This window comes from Hylaeus anthracinus, unplaced genomic scaffold, assembly GCF_026225885.1.
Source record: "Hylaeus anthracinus isolate JK02 unplaced genomic scaffold, UHH_iyHylAnth1.0_haploid 11997, whole genome shotgun sequence".
Taxonomy (NCBI): Eukaryota; Metazoa; Arthropoda; class Insecta; order Hymenoptera; family Colletidae; genus Hylaeus; species Hylaeus anthracinus.
In genome coordinates this window covers 2418841-2438167 of record NW_026534344.1, presented here as the reverse complement: position 1 = coordinate 2438167, position 19327 = coordinate 2418841, and the positions used below count along the sequence as shown (strand labels likewise).

Here is a 19327-nt window from a genome sequence, read left to right as displayed (position 1 = left end):
CAAATATATGCATCAAAGTAATCTTTTTCGCGACTAATTCAGTATTCCACAGTCGTATTACGCAGACGGTACCGTGGCAAGCAACGACCATCAACGTTTGACGCCATATTACAAAGTGACAACGTGTCGGCAGAAGAGCCAACAATGTTAGTGATATTAAATCGAAGTTTGATTAACAAAACATCGGTTTGTTTACGCACCAGTTCTTATATTGGTTCGTTAAATGGCGTAAAGTCGTTTGGTACCTCTTCGATGGCACAGGTAACATACGACGCATCGATTATCTTATCAGATGATGTAGATATTCACAGTAAAAATTCTTAAATTGTTCAGCAGGAACGAAAAGTAAACGTGGATGGGGTGGATATCAATTGTTTGAGTGTAGGAACGGGTGAACATCCAGTTTTGCTTCTACCTGGTGCTGCAGGTGATGAAAAATGAACACTTTAGACATCATACTTATCTTTACGGAATGCTTGTTGGTCGGTAACTCGGCGATTACGCCGCTCTCTAACGGAGTTTCTCGGTGGGAACATAGATGACAGTGTTTAAAAAAGAAAGATATTCGTATTTGTAAAATATAAAAAACGAAAGTATTCGTAGAATATATGGTACTTTGCAGGTTCGATATGGACAGACTTCAAACCACAAATAGAGGGTCTCGACAAAGAGAAGTTCACCATAGTCGCTTGGGATCCACCCGGTTATGGCAAGTCCAGACCACCCGATAGGAAATTTCCAGAAGACTTCTTCCAACGTGACGCTGTTTGGGCTAATAATTTAATGAAAGTTTTGGGCCACTCGAAATTTTCGTTAATAGGATGGAGCGATGGAGCCATTACTTCGTTGATACTCTCCTCAATGTTCCCTGAAAATATTAGAAAAATGGTAGCCGTTGCAGGGAACTCGTACATAAGTCCAAAAGAAATAGAAATTTACAAAAGTACGTCAGCAGGCCAGAATTAACTCTTACTGATCGTTCGTTATAAGTAATTTAGCAAGTTGCTTCATGTTTCATTGTTTCCGTGCCCTCAGAATTCAGAGACATCGACACTTGGTCGGAGAAAATGCGAGCACCGATGATACAGGTTTATGGAGAGGAGTATTTTCGAAAGATCTGGACCGGCTGGGTCGACGGCCTTGAGAAAATATACGAAAAACAAAATGGCGACATTTGCAAAGAGTGTCTGTCGAAAATCAAATGTCCCACTTTGATCGTTCAGGGAAACAAGGACGCGATGGTTCTCCCTGAGCATCCTGTTTACCTGAAGGAACACATCGCAGGAGCAAAGTTCGTAGATAATAAATCGCGAAACGTATTGGTATCGATTCGATACATTTCGTAACTCGACTCACGCCGAATCTCGACGTTTCAGACTGAAGCTGATGGAAAATGGGGCCCACAACTTGCACCTGCGATACCCAGAAGAATTCAACGCTCTCGTCACCGAATTTCTCACGGAATAATCATATGCTTTTATACGTTCTATTAAAGTGATACTCAGAGAAAAGAAGCGTGTCGTATTTCTTTAGTCGGTATTCTTGATTAACCTGCCAGACAAGGCTGTTCCGAGTACTCGAGTAAGTTCATTCTACAGTCAAGTAGAAGTCTTTTTGAGTCTTTTTGAGTGCCGGACACAGCACGGAGGACACACGTGGGATAACTGGACAGCGAAATCTAGCTAGAGAAAGGAGTCACGAAACTACATATGTGGGCGAAGCCTTTCTGTAGGTTGTTTTCGTTGTGTGAGATTTTCCAAAATCATTCCCAAGTTTAAATTCATGGTTAGTCGACGCTGTTTCAAAAATCAGTCACCTTGACCTCTAAATAATCTATCGATTTTAAAATTCATTAACCACAGATATCTACGTATCTACAAATAGACCAGAAACACAAGGAAAAGTTCTGCGTATACTGGTTACTCAACATAATCTGTATACGTTGAGGAGTCAAACACACTTGTATTACAATTTGCAAGTTTAGGATGTTTGAATGTATGCAACTGGGAAACCCCGAGTATTGTTATATATGTAAGATGTAGCAAGCTCGTGGATGCATTAACGCGGGCGACGTTGCATAAACGACATCGAGTGAGAGCGCATCGATTAGGCGATAACTATCTGATAAGGAAGTAGCTTAACTACCATAATGGCATCATTACTGTGCCTTAGTCTTTTTATGATGCTGCTGAACGGGTCAAAATTATCAGAGGCGACGCATGAACATAAACATGGACATGGACATTGCCGCGACCATAATAATGGCGTGCAGGTAATATATGTATACTAGGTTGGCCTAAAAGTTCGTTCGGATTTTAACGCTTGAATTAATCAGCAATTTTTCTTAGACAAGAAAGCATATCTACCCTATAACATATTCTCCATTTTGTTCCATGATATTTTCCATCGCCGCAAATCGAACGAATTTATTGGCCAGCCTTGTCTCGTAAAACAACCACAGAAACAGAAACTAACGAACTTTTCAACAGGAAGACAACGTCAACGTCGACGGAGTGAATATCAATTATGTTCGTACCGGGACCGGTGATCATCCAGTTTTGCTCCTACCTGGTGCCATGGGTGAGAGCAAACTATGACGATATAAATTATTACTAATGTTAACGATCGCACAAACTACTGACCTTCATCAAACAATTTAAAGTGTCGAATCGTGTTTCAAAGGTTGGAGCTGGTTTAACTTCGGGCCACAGATAGAAGGACTCGACAGAGAGAAGCTGACCGTAATTGCATGGGATCCACCTGGATATGGGAGATCCATACCCCCTACCAGGACGTATCCACTAAACGTATTGGCACGCGACGCTTCCTGGGCGCGTAATTTAATGAGAACTTTGGGCTTTGAGACGTTTTCGTTGGTGGGATGGAGCGAGGGTGGCGCTGTCGCGATGACACTCGCTGGGAACTACCCTGATAACGTCAGGAAGCTAGTGTCCGTCTCGAGCCAAGCCTACTTGACTCCTAAAGAAATGGAGCAGCTCAGACGTACGTTCTACTATGAACCATAGTACTCATCGAGGGTGTCAGATCTAGATAACTGTTCACAGAATAATAACATCGATTGCAGAATTTAGAAACGAGTCTATACCAGAGGCCGTGCGGAATACGGTGGTGGCTTTCTATGGGGAGGATTATTACAGAACCATGAGGGCTAATTTGATCGATGGACTAGAGAATGTTTACATAAAAAAAAATGGCAGCTTGTGCAAGGAGGAACTACCGAAAATCAGAGCGCCCACTTTGATCATTCATGGCAGGAATGACCCTGGTGTCCCGCTGTTTCATGCAACTTATTTGAGAGATAACATTCGAGGTGCAAGGTTCGTATATACCGAGCACTATACTTTATATACTACTTCAAACTTATGTCTTTTGTTCAGATAAAGTTGTCAGTATAACAGCTGTCGTTAATTGCAAGTTATAAGACACCTAACGAGAGACTTCGTCGTTTCAGGTTGAAGATAATGGAGAATGCAACACATCCTGTTCAACTGGAACATCCACAAGAATTCAACTCTATAGTTACCAATTTTTTGACCGAAGGAATCGTTACATAATGCATCTGTACATTTTTTGTAAATCTACTAGTCGTGCACGCGAGAAGTTTGCAGCTGAAGTTAAGAAGGGTTTCATTCGTACAAGGGCAAACTTTCTCACCAGGACTAAACATTATGTATCAATCTTTCTATATGCTATATTAAAGTGACATTCCTGCAATATTATGTAAACTTCACTGATTTCGTATCCCACCATATGCACCAATAAACTCGCGTATTCCTAATGGCAAAGCATGGAAGGTTATCGAGAAAGCGTCTCGCAGAATTGCAACAATGTCAACAAACATTTCTCAAGGTTTCGAATTGTACGACCGTTGATTATCTTTGATGACGAGGCCACAGATAAAGTGTCCCATTAAAATTCATCGACCACGCTTATCCTCAAATTGTAACACGCGTTGAAACCAGGAAAAAGACCAAAGAAACGAGGAAAAGTTCTTCGTAAATCAGTTACTCACGGTCCGTATATGTTGAGGGGGTCATAAATACGGTTAGATAGGATGGTTTGTGTGTGCAACTGGGAAACCCGTCAATTGGGTCGCTATATAAACGTATGAGCTGGTTATCTGGTCGACGTATTCGCGCAAACAACGTCGCGCAAACGACATCGATAAGAAAGACGCTGAGCTATTGTAATTTTCTCACGTCGAAGTCGTTCTTCCAACATGTCAGCTGTTCTCTGTCTTACTCTTTTCATGATGTTGCTGGACGGGTCAAAATTATACTCGGAGGCGACACACGGACATGATCATGGACATGGACATGATCATGGACATGGACATGAACATGGACAGTGTCGCGATAAAGATCAAGGTGTACAGGTAACATATGATACCTTGTCTCGTAAAACGACCGCGGTAACATTTAGCAGAAACTCATCAACTGTTCGACAGGAACAAAAAGTCAACGTCGATGGAGTGGATATCAATTATGTGCGCACTGGGACTGGCGATCATCCAGTCTTGCTTCTACCCGGTGCCATGGGTGAGCAAACTATCGCAGCATAAATTATTACCACACAACATTGAAACAATTGCACCGACGGCTCACTTTTATCTAACGATTCAAAGTGACGAATCTTGCTCCGCAGGTTGGAGTTGGTACAACTTCGGGCCACAAATAGAGGGTCTCGACAAAAATAAGTTCACCATAATCGCTTGGGATCCACCAGGCTATGGGAAGTCCAGACCACCTAGCAGGACGTATCCAGTAAACTTGTATGCCCGCGACGCCTCTTGGGCCCGTAATTTAATGAAAACCTTGGGCTTCGAGAGGTTCTCGTTGGTAGGATGGAGCGAAGGTGGTGTTACTGCCCTAACACTCGCTGGTGACTACCCCCAAAACGTCAGGAAGCTAATAGCCACCTCGGCTCAAGCCTACATGACTTCTCAGGAGATAAACATACTCAAACGTACGTTCCACTACAGTTTCGAACACTTCTTGAAGAATCACTTCTAGATCTACGATGTTCCTCGGTTTGCAGTGTTCAGAAATATCGACACTTTACCAGCAGCCTTACGAGATCCACTGGTAGCGTATTACGGGGAAGATTACTTTAGAACCATGTGGGCTAATTACGTCGACGGACTTGAGAATATTTATATACAGCGAAATGGTAGCTTGTGCAAGGAGGCACTACCGAAAATCACAGCACCCACTTTGATCGTTCATGGTAGGAACGACACTGGTGTCCCATTGTATCACCCAATTTATTTGAAAGACAACATTCGAGGAGCAAGGTTCGCGTATACCAAGTTTATGTCGCTACCAACACTGTTATTAATTGTAAATTATAAAACTCGAGTAACTCGAATTCATTTCAGGTTGAAGATAATGGAGAACGCAACTCACCCTGTTCAACTGGAATATCCGCAAGAATTTAATGCTATAGTTACCAACTTTTTAACGGAAGGAATCGTGACATAATACCATGAATCTTTATCTATTTATACGAGAATCTATCTACGCGAGGAGTTCGCAACTGGGGTCAAGGCGGGTCTCACTCGTCCAGGGGCAAACTTTTCCACGCGACTATTACGGACGTTGTATTCTTCTGTATGTTGTATTAGCGACATTCTTTAGATAGTTTATTCCAATCATTCCTGTTACTAAATTTTGTATGTTTGTCTTGGAGATGAATAAAGACTTTACGCGAATTAAGTACCTTTGCGTCATTCGTTTGCACCAGAAGCGTATACTTATCTTTACTCTGCTTGAGTTTGCGAAATCCAGGTCGCAAGACAGGACGTCCTCGAAATATTTTTTACAACGTTCGTTGCAGTTTTATGAAAGCTATGAAAAATGTTATTAATAAGATGGTCCACAAGCCAGATCCAATTAGCACTGTTCTAACAACAAAATACCCTGAACGCGGGCCAGAAATAACACTCGCCGACAGCTGTACACATAGAACGTTATCCGATCTTTCATTCTTTCAACGTATGTTTTCGTTTTGAAAAATATTCACTGACTCACTGGAGGTAATAATATTTGATCGGTGTAAACAAGTGTAATTAATGAAGCTAATCTTAATTAAAAGCACAACCGTGCAGAAGCAAAGAAAGATCGATATAAATTTTCTAGATCGATATAAAAAGAAGACGATCAAGGATCACGGAAGTTATTTCTCTTCTAGACTACCCTGGCATAGCTACATTTTTCAACAGTTGTATACGACAAGAAGTACAGCAATTTGCGAAGAGGAATTTCTTCAGAATGATAATTGCCCTAACACCGATTATCTATGGAAAGAAAGATCCATCGATGGGTCAAGAGCATGCCGTGCATTTCAAGGATCGCATTCCTGGATCGTACATAGTATAGTAAACATACACGTTTGCTCGACTCAAAGATTTCTCTATCTAATAACTGACACGTCAATTCGTAATTGCGAGGTCGGGGGTCAGCAAAAAGAGTCCTACAGTTTCCCAACGATCCCGACACACGTTTCTCGAGGTGACGAACTCTCCTCTCCGGTAGTTGGCTTTCTTTCAAAACATGACCGTAGACGACCACCGACATCTACAACTGGTAACACGAGTTAGAACGAGGAAAAAGACCAAAGAAAGAGGAAAAGTTCCTGGTATACCACGTTACTCATACTCTATATCTGTTAAGAGCTCGTTAAATATGGCAAAATACGCTAGGTGTGTGCAGCTGGGAAATCCGAGAATTGGATCGCTATAAAAGGAAGAGCTTGGTAATCTGGTCGGCATATTCGCACGAGCAACGTTGCACAAACAAGATCGTGCGAGAGCGTATCAATTAGACGCTTTCGGTCCCTAGGCCATTGAAATGGTATCGTATCGAAGCTTTTCTTTCGAGACGTCGTCTCTGCTGCGTCTCAGCCTTCTCATGGTGTTGCTGAACGGGTCAAAATTATACTCACAGGCAACACATGAACATGATCATGGACATGGACATGGACATGGACATGGACATGAACATGGACCTGGATGTCGTCGCGACCACGTTCAAGGCGTGCAGGTAACACACGATACCTTGTCTTGTAAGACGACCGCGATAACGCGTTCCAGAAACTCATGAACTGTTCAACAGGAACGTAAAGTCAACGTCGACGGAGTGGACATCAATTATGTGCGCACTGGGAACGGTGAACATCCGATCTTGCTTCTACCCGGTGGCATGGGTGAGCGAACCGTAATAATATAAATTATAAGTTCTGTATCTTAACGATTGCAGTCACTTTCATTTGACAATTTCAAGTATCGAATGTTGCTACACAGGTTGGAGTTGGTACAACTTCAGGCCACAAATAGAGGGCCTCGACGGAGAGAAGTTCACCATAATTGCTTGGGATCCACCCGGTTATGGAAAGTCCAGGCCCCCAAACAGGACGTTCCCTCTGGACTTTTATTCGCGCGATGCCACTTGGGCCCGTAATTTAATGAGAACTTTGGGCTTCGAGAAATTCTCGCCCGTAGGATGGAGCGATGGTGGCATTTCCGCGATGATCCTCACTGCCAACTATCCCCAAAACGTCAGGAAGCTTATATCCGTGTCGGCGAACTCCTATTTATCGCCAGAGGAAATAGTGGAGTACAGAAGTACGTTGTAAAACATTAAGAACTTTGTCAAAAAACGATTCGAGTCGAATCCGATCCACTGTTTCTTGTAGAAATCAGAAATATCGACGTTCTGCCTGACTTGCTGCGAACACAACTGACGGACTATTACGGGGAGCCCTATTTCCGAAGCATGTGGGCCGATTGGATCGATTTTTTCGACAATATTTACAGAAATAAAAACGGCGACTTGTGCTTGGAGGCTCTGCCGAAGATCAAAGCCCCCACTTTGATCATTCAAGGACAAAACGACACAGGAGTGCCTGCGTTTCATCCAGTTTATTTGAGAGACCACATCCAAGGAGCAAAGTTCGTATATACTTGTGTTATATACGTGTCAACATAACAATACATGTAATTAATTGCGAAATTTCGTTTCAGGATGAAGATAATACCGAATGCAACTCACCCCGTGCAACTGGAATATCCGCAAGAGTTCAACTCTGTAGTTACAAAGTTTTTAACCGAAGGAATCGTAACATAATACCCTGGTTTTGTTTTGTATGTTCCACGCAATTATCTGTAGCGTTTTACGAGAGACTCTGCTAGTTTTGCGAGAGGAATTTGCACCTGAAGACAAGGTCGAACTTTTCCCACCCGACTGTTGCGCACCGATGCTTTTGTATGCCGATTTTAGGACTAATATCGTACGAATTAAATACCTTTCACGAATCACAAATGTTTACTTATCTTTTTCCTTCGCTAATATCGTACATATTTGATCCAGAAATCGTGCTTTAATTTCCCAACAATCTCAACACACGTTTCGCGGGGTGTCGAACTGTCTGATCGGTGACTCGCTTCGAAAGATCGGTGACTCGCTTCGAAAACGTGATCGTCCGCGAAGAAACGATTATAATTCACTAACCACCGCTATCAACAAATAGTTCCACTCGTTGGAACGAGGAAAACGGCCAACGAAACAAGGAAAAATTTCTGGTATACCGTATTACTCATACTCTGTATCTGTTGAGAAGCCATTAAAAATGTTAAGATACGAATAGTTGTTGTACAGCTGGGAAAACCGTGAACTGGGCCACTATAAAAGGAAGAGCTGGCTATCTCGCAGAAGTATTCGCTCGCGCAACGTTGTACGATAACATCGTGCGAGAGACCGTCAATTAGACAACAACGTTTTTTTGATAAGAAAGTCGTTGAATCATTGCAATTGGACGTCGAAGTTTTTCTTCCAAGATGTCGACTGTTCTGTGCCTTACTCTTTTCATGATCCTGCTGAACGGGTCAAAACTATACTCAGAAGCACGTGGACATGGACATGGTTATGGACGTGGACATGGACATCGTCGCGACGATAATCAGGGTGTGCAGGTAACATACGATACCTTGTCTTGTTAAGACGACCGCGGTAACGCGTAGCAGAAACTCATCAACTGTTCGACAGGAACAAAAGGTCAACGTCGATGGATTGGATATCAATTATGTGCGCACTGGGACTGGCGATCATCCGATCTTGCTTCTACCCGGTGCCATGGGTGAGCAAACTATGACTTTCGCATCTTAACGATTGCAGTGATTGCTCACTTTTATCTAACATATCAAAGTGACGAATCTTGCTCCGCAGGTTGGAGTTGGGACAACTTCAGGCCACAAATAGAGGGACTCGACAGAGAAAAGTTCACCGTGATTGCTTGGGATCCACCGGGTTACGGAAAGTCCAGGCCCCCGAACAGAACGTTTCCTCTGGACTTTTATTCGCGCGACGCCACTTGGGCCCGTAATTTGATGAAAACTTTAGGCTTTGAGACATTTTCGCCAGTGGGATGGAGCGACGGGGGTGTCTCAGCTCTGATACTCAGCGCCAACTACCCCCAAAACGTCAGAAAACTCGTGGCAGTCGCGGCACAAGCCTTTTTATCTCAACAAGAAATAGAAGAGTACAGACGTACGTCTCGTTAAAGGGTCGAATTAATTTCCCAGATCATTAATTTCCCTAATTTCCCTGTCTAATTCCCACTGTTCGTTGTTCTTAGAAATCAGAAACATCGACACCCTGCCGGACGATTTACGACAACAGCTGTCAGACTACTACGGAGAGGACTATTTCCGAAACATGTGGGCAGCCTGGATCGATGGGCTCGATAACATTTACACACAGAGAAACGGCGACATATGCAAAGAGTTACTGCCGAAAATCAGAGCACCCACTTTGATCATGCAAGGAAGCAACGACACAGGGGTCCCAGCGTTTCATCGAGTTTATTTGAAGGACCACATTCGCGGAGCAAAGTTCGTATACGATGAAGCAATAGAACGATTACTTGAACAAGCTTTTAATCGGATTCAAAGCGACGTGTTCTCGAGTAACTCGAAACTTTGTCGTTTCAGATTGAAGATAGTACAAAATGCGACTCACCCTGTGCAACTGGAGTATCCAGAAGAATTCAACTCTATAGTTACCGACTTTTTAACCAAAGGGATCGTATCGTAATACCATGGTTGCGTTTTTTACGTTCCATGCAATTTTTGTGAGAGAATCTACTAATCGCAAACGAAGAGTTTGCATCCGAGACCGGTCTTTTCGCAGTCGACCGTTACCTTCCAATGTACATACGTTGTATTAAAGTGATATTTGTATAGCAGAGAAGCGCGCGGCGTTGGATTTCTGTAGCGGTATTGTTAGATTAACTTGGCGAGCAACGAGTGATTGTAATGGTTGTTCCTCGGTGAAGCACGCCGAATGCATGACACAGCATAGAGGACACACGTGGGATAACCGGCACGGAAATCGAGCCAGGGAAAGGAGTCGCGGAACCGCGTGGGCGACGATCTTTCCGTAGGTTTATGTGTATTTGGTCCGACAGGACTTTCCAAAAACGTTTTCGACTCCTGCAGCGAAAATTAATGACCGAACGAAAATAACTCTCCTTGGAGGATACGCGGACGTTGGCTACTCTGAATAATCGTGATGGATTTGATTTGGTCTGTTATAGGTTACAGTTAACACTTAACCCACTTAAAGATACTTCTTCCCATGCAAAAATACTTCACTCGGTACTACATTCAATCATTCACGAAATAATTATATTGTACATAATTTATATGTTGTGTACAAGAAACTGTACACAAAAGTTAGAAAATGATTATTTGATCAGCTGTGGTGGGTTTAGTGTCGACATTAAAGGAATACAGAATGATTCGGAACGGTAGTCTGAGAATCAAGGCGTTACAAGTTGTTTTTCTCCAATTACTTAATTATCGATCAATGAGTCCACAGAGAAAATAACAAATGGCTCGGTTGAATTTTGACCAGCTTATTAGATAAACCGATCAACCGATCACCGCGTGATTATCAACGCAAAGGGGGGTCGATTCATCACCGATGGAATCGTTCTCCGCTTGGAATCGAGATAAAGAAACCGTGGCCAGAATATAAAACAATTCAATCCACGGGGAAGTCAGGGACCGCCCATCCGAAATATCCGCAATGCGCTTCAGACGAAAATCGATCCTCACCCTGGGCTCGGTTACGCCCCAAAAGATCCATTTGCCAGAAACTAGCGACACGTACCCACTTGTATAACGATTGTTTTCTCATTTCTTACGAATCTAAGTGACGCTTTCAATGCACTCTAATAAATAATATCCCCTGTTGAAGCTCACATTTTTCGCAACTACTTTGATCGTTTAGTTACAGAGTCGATATTTCTACTCTGCTCTAATAAAAAGTGCTATCGATGATAAACCAAAATATCAGCGATCGTTTCTATGCTCCAAGGTCTCCCCAGTTTTAGATATTTTTCGCGTAAAAACGGAAGTTCTCTACGGAACGCAACGGTGTAAGGAGATGGGCACAGAGTTTCTGGATTCGCATCGAGAAATCAGCTGCGTGCGGATAGAAAGTGGTCTTGTGCCACTTATTATGCGCGCGCCTTTAGCGGTCGAGATAAAAAAACAGCGAGCGATCGAGCAAAAGGATTCCCGTCGAGCGTTCGCGGAACACTTTTGCTCGTGGTCGCTCGATGAAAATTGCGATCGGGCTAAAATTACGTAATGAAAATGGAAGACGAACCTAAACAGACAACTGTCCTCGCGACCTCGAGTAACCCGCGCGAAACGCCACGCTCGTCGAGTAACGACGGTCCATTACGCAAATTAAACATGTCCGAGAAATTAGCCTTATACATCCACTTGCCTGATTAATTTCCTAAATTGTAACACGGTCGTCTAATAGCAATTAGAAGAGATCGAATGAAAGAGAGAAGATGGTCTCATCTTCGACGATAGAAACGACCAAAAGAAACGAATAAAGAAGATGACAAGTATAATGGAACGGGAGTGGCCAAATATGGACGCGCTGCCTCGCGGGTACGATCAAGCGAGTCTGTCCTTATTCTTTTCGTTCTTTGGATGGACGATTTGGACGGAGCAAAGGCGACAATAAGTTTGAGACACGAGTTTAAGCGATACAAATTTGCCTGATTTTGATGAAAAGGGATATCAACTATGCGGCGAAAATAAAATATAAAAGAACGCGGTGGAAAAGATTCGTATCGGACAAGAATTTGGGTTAAGTTTGATCATTTTAATTCACCACTCGTGCTTCGAGGGGTTGAACATTAATTACCCTTGATCATATTCGACGCTGTTCGCGATACTCTGGCCAGATAAAGACTGGTGGCTTTTAAACGCAGCGCGATTCGCACGGCCTTTAAAACCGGTCGTTTTCTCCGAAACAGGTTTTCAATAAAGTTTTTATCGTCGAGTGCACGAGAGAGCTGGGGAGAATGCCTCTGGCATGGAATTCAGATTCGACGAGGAGAATTTTTCGAAAAATCGTCGTCTCGACATTTTATATCGCGTATACTTAGCGATAGAGCACGATGGGGAAGTTACTTGGTCATGGAGACAGAAATGGACCTCCGTTTCACGATTTTATAGGAAGCAAAATTGACGCGAGTCGTCAGATTCATTCTTCTCGCTCGCTAACAGTACCAACGCAACAAAAACACTCGAACAAAGTGTTTCTCCAGTCGCGTAACAACACCGTTGGTATTTGTTTGGTACAAACATGCACCGTAGCCCCGAATATGTAAATGCTTTTCCCGTTATGGAGACGCAACGCCGTGTCGCGATGACATCACCATCGGGGCGTTACTTAATAACCAGACTGTCTTAAAATGGCCCATATCTTGGTAACGCTCGTTGTTTAACAAAACGGAATCGGTAAAAGGAATTGATCAAATGTTTCATTGAACAATCGCGGTAAGAAGAGGGGGCAGGGGGCAATTGAATAGGTGTAGAGAGAAAAGAGGAGGCGAACGAGAGCGAGAAGAACGACTGCGTGACTCACAATCAGATTTCGAGCCTACCGTTATCGACTTTCGGTTCTCTTCGATGCTTCGCCTCCTCTCAGGTTGTCCTCCGAAGTAGAAAACGATGCCATTTACGGCAGCTTGCGGCTCTGTTGTTGCTCGTTTTCAGGCACGTATCGCTCGAGATCGTTCGAGAATGTGGTCGTGCGTCAAAATCTTGGCCTCGATACCGCTCCACCACCCCTTGTCGCCGAACGAAGAATGGCGCGATTAATCTCCTGAAATGTATACGACGGAACGGACAATTAAGCTGAACAAACACGCAGCTCGCGAGTGGTGTGCTCTCCATTCGTTACATTTTGGGACCTTGATACAACCTATCGTTGTGAAATTTTGCTAAGTGGTTCGACTGGCAGTTAGTTTGCCGGCGTTGGACTGACAAACGAAGGCCCCTATTACTCGACACCCTCCAAGCTCCTTTACCCATACTGTTTTATTCTCATTCATAATTCTCGTGTTTCGCGCGACCACAAATCGTTCTATCGGGAAACCGCAGCGGGGCCTCTTTATCGCGGCACGTATGCAAACCAGACCAAGCGCGAGCGACACTTTCGAGGCTATTTAGTGGTTGTGGTAATCGAGACACGTCGATACGGATATACGCTCGCGGAAATACTTAGACACGTATCTGTCGTGCACGACATCCACGGGATCAATAAAAGTTGAGGCGGGGCAAGTGGCCTGGCCTCCTCGTCGTTCCGAGTCGCTACCCTCGTGCTCGAAGGTGGCTCCGAAACGTTCGCAGGATGCGCAATTTTCTCCCAACTCTTCCGTTTGCCACCGAGATCGATGGATCGATATGGATAATGACTCAACAGGAAGAGGTTTCGACCGATGCACCCTCCGAGTTTCGACGATCGATTGTCTCCTAACAATGGCTCACCCACGAAAGGGGAGAGAGGATTGCAAGCGAGCATTTGCTCCCTTTACTGTTACAGACGTCTGAACTTTGAACGTTTGTCTAATACCTGCCATTACCTGTCATTAAACGATCTAAGACTTAAGACTTGCCTACCGTCGAAGGATGGGCGTGGAAATTCGATTCTAAAGTTGTAAGATACAAAGGTTACGTCGACCTCGCGCGGCGTTCTTAGTGCTACATAAAAAATTGAGACACCTTCGAAGGTCGATATCCAGCGTGACTCAGCCACCCCCGTTCGACATGCGTACAAAACTGTGGCGTTTGTTGTTGCTAACAGCCAACAGCCAGAAGGGAGACACCGTTGGTCGCGTTAACCGGAAGGCTCATGAATTTCATACGCAGAAACAAGGAGGAATTAACCCTTAAATGAGCGTGCGAGGCTCTAATTAGACACCCACTGGAATACATTATGCTACTTGACGTCAACTGTCCGTTTATCGATGAAATTAACCGAGTAAAAATTAAACCCTCGCAATCATGTACGTAGAATAAAATTGTTTATCCGTTACACTTTCGCGAAACCAGACCATTCGAGCGAAATTCGATAGGCGCTGATGACTCACCCTTATCGTGCACATAGCTCGACTACATACAAGCTTAATTATGCTTCTTCCATCGCTGCTGATTACAGTCAATTACCTACAAACTTTCCGAGTCGAAGAAAAAACGGTACGTTTTTGCTCGACCACGGCGATAAAGCGCCATTAGATAAGACCCGTGGATCGACAGTCAATTGTCGCTGTACCGCGATCCATTCTAAGCAGTAACGACGTGGAACCTTTTTACCGTCGAGCGGGAGCGTGCGCTACGACTAAATTGGACGTGATGTCACCGAGCCTCTGTGCTCACGGACTCGTTTAAATGGCGCGACAGCGAAGGACAATGAGAATAGAGCCGTAATCTGAATAGAATCGCGCCAATGGAAGCCCCCGCGTCGCCCCCAGAAGGGTGTCAAGATGAATAACTACCCTGACCTCTCGCAACCTTTCAGGACTTTCATACGTGAAGATTGTGCAATGTAGAAAGATCGAATGCATGGAAAACATGTACACTATTCGGTCGCTATTAATAGAAACGATGAATGCGGTCTTACTCTCATCCAACGAGACCACTACGTGGACTTGTGCAACCCCACAGTCTAGGATTATCGACCAAACGGTCCTGTCAACGATAATTGGAGAAATTATAGCAGGAAAAAAAGGGTACGTCGTTGGTTCCTTGCAAGGCGAAATCAATGTGTCGATAAATAGTGATAAGCCAAGGTGGGACTTTAGTAGTCGTCTTAGGAGTTAGTATACAAGTTGGTACACCGTTAGTATGCTACGGTAGTGCCTCGGATATTGATAATATTCGTTGTTTGGATTCGCTATCGAGAGTCGTCCCGCCATCGTTTGTTTCTTCGGCTCCAGTGACTCGTCCACTCTTGCACTGGCCTTGTAGCCTACTTCGGTACCTAATAGATACTTCCGCCAATTAAGTAGTCTATAATTTCCGTCAGGACATGCAAAACAACCATACAAACAATCAAATCTTAAACAAACAAAGTTGCGAGAAAGAGCTTTCTACTCGTGCCTCACATGTTGCCACCACAGCCCTCGATTTTCGAGCATCACGCGAGGAGCCTAATACTTTCAGCGATACTGAGCTCAAATACTGGGTATACTGGGTATACTGGGTTGAATTGTACAGCCAGAAACGATTCGAAATGAACTCGTATAAGGAGCAGACGAGTTCTAAAGGAACGACGAGTAAAGTAACGACGAGTAAAGGAACGACGCCTTCCGGTCGTTGGCGAGCGCAATGAACGCGTTACGCGAAAGAACTGCATTCGCTGGCGCATTATGCGAGTGACCGGAGGTAGACACTCTGTTCCTCTCAGTTGGAATTTACGTCGATAATAATTATGATCCCTCGTTGTTGGCAGCGCCGTTACGTGTAGTTACGTGCACGTACTGCGACGCGTGTCTATCAATCCGCGACAGTGTTTGCGTCCAACCTAGTGTTGGTATGTGAATGGACGCGTGCCCGCGGCACACATGTGAACGGCTATGCTTGCGCGCGCGGGCGTCTACGCGATAGCGAGTGATTTTTTTTCATTTGGAACGAAGACCGAGTGATCCATACATGGTAACGGTGAGAAGACTGGGCTTACACGTTGCACCGCGTAACCCACCCTACCTGCTCTCCTGTCTCCTCTCGTTCTTCCACCATACTCGATCATGTGTGCCACCACACGCACGACCACTGCTGTGCAGCTTAATGCCTCTCGGAGTCTGGGACTTGGGTGTGGATCAATTATGCCTAGGATGCAACACACCCCTTTGGAAATCACCCTGTCTGTCGAGAAAAACATAGTTGCTTTGTAAAATGTTTTTGGCGTTCGTTTGAAATACGACATATCATATTTTAATTAAAGTATTACTTATTACTCCCTCTCTCCTCCCTTAAACATATAAGATTAGGTCCCTCCCGCCTCTCGACGTGTGAACCTCTCTGGAGGGGTGGATATGCCAAAGTATCGTGCCTCAAACAGTCTCTGCAAAATGAAAAACAAGAACAGATTATTATGTTAAAGTTTACTTTTCAGATATCGTGTTCAGCAGTTTGAGTAACGTCGAATCGACAAAAACGTGTGTATTTGGAATTTTGCTTACGACGAGATTTCCTCGTTTCTTGACAAGAGTACTCTTGAAACTTCGTATTTTAAGGAAGTACAAAAGAATCGAGTGTTGTTTTGTCATATTATCTTGAAATAGAACCGAGACCAGGAAAGCGATGCTGTTGCCTCGAGGTAAAGACGTTTCTCGTAAAGATCCGCAATATTTGGGTGGGCGTGTACGACAGTGAGTCACCTATCGATTTTTCTCGCAGCCAGGTTGTAGCAGGTGGGGTGAGTCTTAGGTAAGGGTGGAAAAGACCGCAATGAAATAACTGTTTGCCAAAATTGAAACAAGGATATTTGGTCCAATGATACCCTTTGCAGTCTTAAACCCTTGAAGCATCGGGGTAACATGTTACCCCCATGAAATTTGGACAAATGCGATAGGAAAGCAGTGATCTGTATCAGTTATATATTTATCATGAGTCGACGCGATAACGAACACGTTTAAGATAAGAATAAACTGATAAAATAAGCATCGCGTCTAATCTAACATATGAATTTAATAACGAAAGGTCAACGAGGTAATTCTGTCCGATTCTCTCCAAATTGACGACTTCTCTTCCTTTATCTGCGGTCAAATTACTCGGGAAACTACCCATACATGCACGTACAAATGCATATTATACAACGCTGATTTAATAAATCTGCCCTCGGTCGTGAATTAGCGCTACCTCCTCAAGCATGACAAACGAAACTTTCGTAAACCCTACAAAAATGTGTCTACAATTACTATGCAGGATAGCTCGATTTGTAGTTCAGTAATTTTAAGTTCAGTATGTTTCGTGTTCGATGCCCCCGCGACAAAGATGTTACCTCAAGTCTAACCACGCCCAATAATCGATAACATTTTATACTTGTCGGCGTTGTCAAAGTATCAACAGCAAAACGATGGTATTAGTTTTTATTACCTGGAAACCTGCTGTTTATCATTGTCTAATCTTAAACGATACGTGTTTAATAATAACGATCAAGACTGTGATACCATAGGTATAGGATGAAAATACTATAATCTATTCGAGATGTTCATTGAATGAAACAGTGCCAGAGATAAACTAATTTTAGATGATCTAATTTCCCCTTAACGAGTAACGGACGAAAAGTTGTTTTTCTATCTTTCGGGAACTTTGCCCATCTCAGCTTGTTCGTTAACATTTTCAATGTTTGGTATACGTCACTTAAATTCTTGAAGGGGGCTCAGACAAGCGAGACGTCAGGTTGAGAGACCGTTTAAGCGATTATGAATTATCATGCATGAGTGTTCTCAAATTGGGAAACAATTGGACAATTACCGAATTCGTAATGCTCGAATCGATGTTTTCCATCGAGGGGGAGACTCTCTCGTCGTGGTATTGGAAAGAGAGAGGGCATGCCCGTGGACTGAACAATGCCGGTGTGCAATTTTGGCAAATCGAAATTTTCGACAATGTCACATCCATCCGCAGAATCGTTAGAGCAGTTGGCAACGCTGTCAACGCTGGCTGGTGAAAAGGCGGCGGTACCCGGGCGCCGACCAATCAGAAGCTTCGGTTGTGCCGCCCCCCGTCGCCCCACCGCGGTCTCGTAGAAGCTTGAAAATCTGTAACGGACGCGGCTGCCGGGGCATATTCGTTTCTGGGCTCTCGTGACGAGTTAGCGTGCGTCTTGTCGTTCGGTTTCATCAAAGTATTCTTCGAAGAGGTCCAACAGACTACCAAGCAACATGAGGGAAATCGTCCACATTCAAGCCGGCCAGTGCGGAAACCAAATTGGCGCAAAGGTAAGCGTTGAAATAAATGTTGGAAACGCTGAAATTCCCGACCGCGTGCGGTAACGAACGATTCTTTGTTCCCTCGACCCGTAGCCATTCGTCGAAGGCTCGATACGACGATCGTGAAATCGCGTAAACGACCGATGCTCGTCGCGTTTTTGAAAAGATCGTGGATGGATTGATGGGAAAACGATAAACGGGACTCGAGATTGACACGGGAACGAGGACACCGAAGATTTTTAGTTCTGTTAGGTCGCGGGTACGCCATCTTACCGCGTTCTACGAGAATGCTGTGTTTGAATCGTTCGTGTGAGTTTTTGCATCGTTAGAGAAACGTCGCGTAACCGAGAAAATTGTTTGAATTGTGTAACGAGCAAAAAATGAATAGATAACGCGACGTATAGGAATATCACGGCCAGGCATTAATAAACGATTACGTTGTCTCGATATGAAATTCAAAACCGATATTACAGCAGGCGAAGGTATATGTATGACGTAGCTACTGAAAAGGTTAACGGTTGTGAGAGACTAAATCGATTTATCGTTCAAACGAGGGAAGGTTTCGAATCGAGGAGTGTATGCGGTGCTGTTGGTATGCGAAAAAATGGCAACACCGCCTCGGTCGAAGATCTGTCATGGCGACAGAACCTCGCCGGCCGGCGAGTATACTAACGGTTTTTTTTTTTCTCGTCGATCCACGTTCTGGAACGTGGCGTTGTCGTCAAGCGTTGGCCATATTTTTATGTCTCCAGGCGTACTTGGGCGTTTGCGTCCATTTTTTTGTGTGAAAATGACGCTCTAGGACGCATTATTCGTGTCAAAAATTAGAAAAATGCCTCGATTCAACGATACTCGTGCTTGGGTGTGGCTCTATTTCCTTGCCGTTGAGATACACCGGTTGATGCGGCAACGGAATCGAACGGTTGCGCGCGCAATCGATCCTCTCTTCTCGCTCTCTCTCTCTCTCTCTCTCTCTCTCTCTCTCTCTCTCTCTCTCTCTCTC

General features: G+C 44.0%; 5 protein-coding genes and 1 long non-coding RNA gene across 10 annotated transcripts in view; 5 read left to right on the top strand and 1 right to left on the bottom strand.

The window, feature by feature from the left end:
• The first annotated feature begins 124 nt into the window (after positions 1–124).
• LOC128889424 (valacyclovir hydrolase-like) lies at positions 125–1489 on the top strand. Of its 2 annotated transcripts, none has more exons than XM_054147055.1 (5): positions 125–261; positions 334–427; positions 623–943; positions 1036–1291; positions 1377–1489. In XM_054147055.1, the coding sequence occupies exons 1-5, from the start codon at positions 145–147 to the stop codon at positions 1465–1467; spliced, it is 879 nt and encodes a 292-aa protein (XP_054003030.1). In that variant the 5' UTR covers positions 125–144; the 3' UTR covers positions 1468–1489. The 2 variants fall into 2 exon arrangements, with proteins under 2 accessions (XP_054003030.1, XP_054003031.1); XM_054147056.1 differs by having other exon boundaries at positions 127–261; positions 337–427.
• On the bottom strand, positions 728–13615 carry LOC128889447 (uncharacterized). Its single transcript, XR_008460442.1, has 3 exons — positions 13308–13615; positions 12991–13211; positions 728–868 (listed from the first exon to the last, which is right to left on the bottom strand). It is a non-coding gene; the product is annotated as an uncharacterized LOC128889447 (long non-coding RNA).
• Positions 2045–3737, top strand: LOC128889423 (valacyclovir hydrolase-like). The gene is made up of 5 exons (XM_054147054.1): positions 2045–2272; positions 2490–2580; positions 2683–3003; positions 3086–3338; positions 3473–3737. Exons 1-5 carry the CDS (start codon positions 2150–2152, stop codon positions 3573–3575), a joined length of 891 nt encoding a protein of 296 aa, XP_054003029.1. The 5' UTR covers positions 2045–2149; the 3' UTR covers positions 3576–3737.
• LOC128889421 (valacyclovir hydrolase-like) lies at positions 4096–8339 on the top strand. 3 transcript variants are annotated; one of them, XM_054147049.1, is made up of 6 exons: positions 4152–4352; positions 6982–7061; positions 7134–7224; positions 7322–7642; positions 7714–7969; positions 8042–8339. In XM_054147049.1, the coding sequence occupies exons 1-6, from the start codon at positions 4241–4243 to the stop codon at positions 8142–8144; spliced, it is 963 nt and encodes a 320-aa protein (XP_054003024.1). In that variant the 5' UTR covers positions 4152–4240; the 3' UTR covers positions 8145–8339. The 3 variants fall into 3 exon arrangements, with proteins under 3 accessions (XP_054003026.1, XP_054003024.1, XP_054003025.1); XM_054147050.1 differs by having other exon boundaries at positions 4153–4334; XM_054147051.1 differs by lacking the exons at positions 6982–7061; positions 7134–7224; positions 7322–7642; positions 7714–7969; positions 8042–8339 and adding exons at positions 4469–4559; positions 4666–4986; positions 5059–5314; positions 5399–5736 and having other exon boundaries at positions 4096–4396.
• Positions 6781–11354, top strand: LOC128889422 (valacyclovir hydrolase-like). Of its 2 annotated transcripts, XM_054147052.1 has the most exons (6): positions 6781–7008; positions 8949–8989; positions 9063–9153; positions 9243–9563; positions 9652–9907; positions 10007–11354. In XM_054147052.1, exons 1-6 carry the CDS (start codon positions 6870–6872, stop codon positions 10107–10109), a joined length of 951 nt encoding a protein of 316 aa, XP_054003027.1. In that variant the 5' UTR covers positions 6781–6869; the 3' UTR covers positions 10110–11354. The 2 variants fall into 2 exon arrangements, with proteins under 2 accessions (XP_054003027.1, XP_054003028.1); XM_054147053.1 differs by lacking the exon at positions 6781–7008 and having other exon boundaries at positions 8726–8989.
• A 4550-nt stretch (positions 13616–18165) lies between the features above and the next one.
• The window catches only part of LOC128889417 (tubulin beta-1 chain), a 5744-nt gene continuing 4582 nt past the window's right edge, over positions 18166–19327 (top strand). Inside the window, exon 1 of the mRNA XM_054147044.1 lies at positions 18166–18333. Coding sequence (XP_054003019.1) covers positions 18277–18333 — 57 coding nt within the window. The 5' untranslated portion in view covers positions 18166–18276. The remainder of the gene's footprint in view (positions 18334–19327) is intronic.

Coding starts and splice junctions, on each gene's coding strand:
- LOC128889424 (XM_054147055.1), top strand. CDS start 145: ATGTTAGTGATATTAAATCGAAGTTTGATTAACAAAACATCGGTTTGT. Junction 262..333: donor GTACCTCTTCGATGGCACAG/GTAACATACGAC, acceptor TAAATTGTTCAG/CAGGAACGAAAAGTAAACGT. Junction 1,292..1,376: donor GAACACATCGCAGGAGCAAA/GTTCGTAGATAA, acceptor TCGACGTTTCAG/ACTGAAGCTGATGGAAAATG.
- LOC128889423 (XM_054147054.1), top strand. CDS start 2,150: ATGGCATCATTACTGTGCCTTAGTCTTTTTATGATGCTGCTGAACGGG. Junction 2,581..2,682: donor GCTCCTACCTGGTGCCATGG/GTGAGAGCAAAC, acceptor CGTGTTTCAAAG/GTTGGAGCTGGTTTAACTTC. Junction 3,339..3,472: donor GATAACATTCGAGGTGCAAG/GTTCGTATATAC, acceptor TCGTCGTTTCAG/GTTGAAGATAATGGAGAATG.
- LOC128889421 (XM_054147049.1), top strand. CDS start 4,241: ATGTCAGCTGTTCTCTGTCTTACTCTTTTCATGATGTTGCTGGACGGG. Junction 7,643..7,713: donor GGAAATAGTGGAGTACAGAA/GTACGTTGTAAA, acceptor TGTTTCTTGTAG/AAATCAGAAATATCGACGTT. Junction 7,970..8,041: donor GACCACATCCAAGGAGCAAA/GTTCGTATATAC, acceptor ATTTCGTTTCAG/GATGAAGATAATACCGAATG.
- LOC128889422 (XM_054147052.1), top strand. CDS start 6,870: ATGGTATCGTATCGAAGCTTTTCTTTCGAGACGTCGTCTCTGCTGCGT. Junction 8,990..9,062: donor ACGATAATCAGGGTGTGCAG/GTAACATACGAT, acceptor ACTGTTCGACAG/GAACAAAAGGTCAACGTCGA. Junction 9,154..9,242: donor GCTTCTACCCGGTGCCATGG/GTGAGCAAACTA, acceptor CTTGCTCCGCAG/GTTGGAGTTGGGACAACTTC.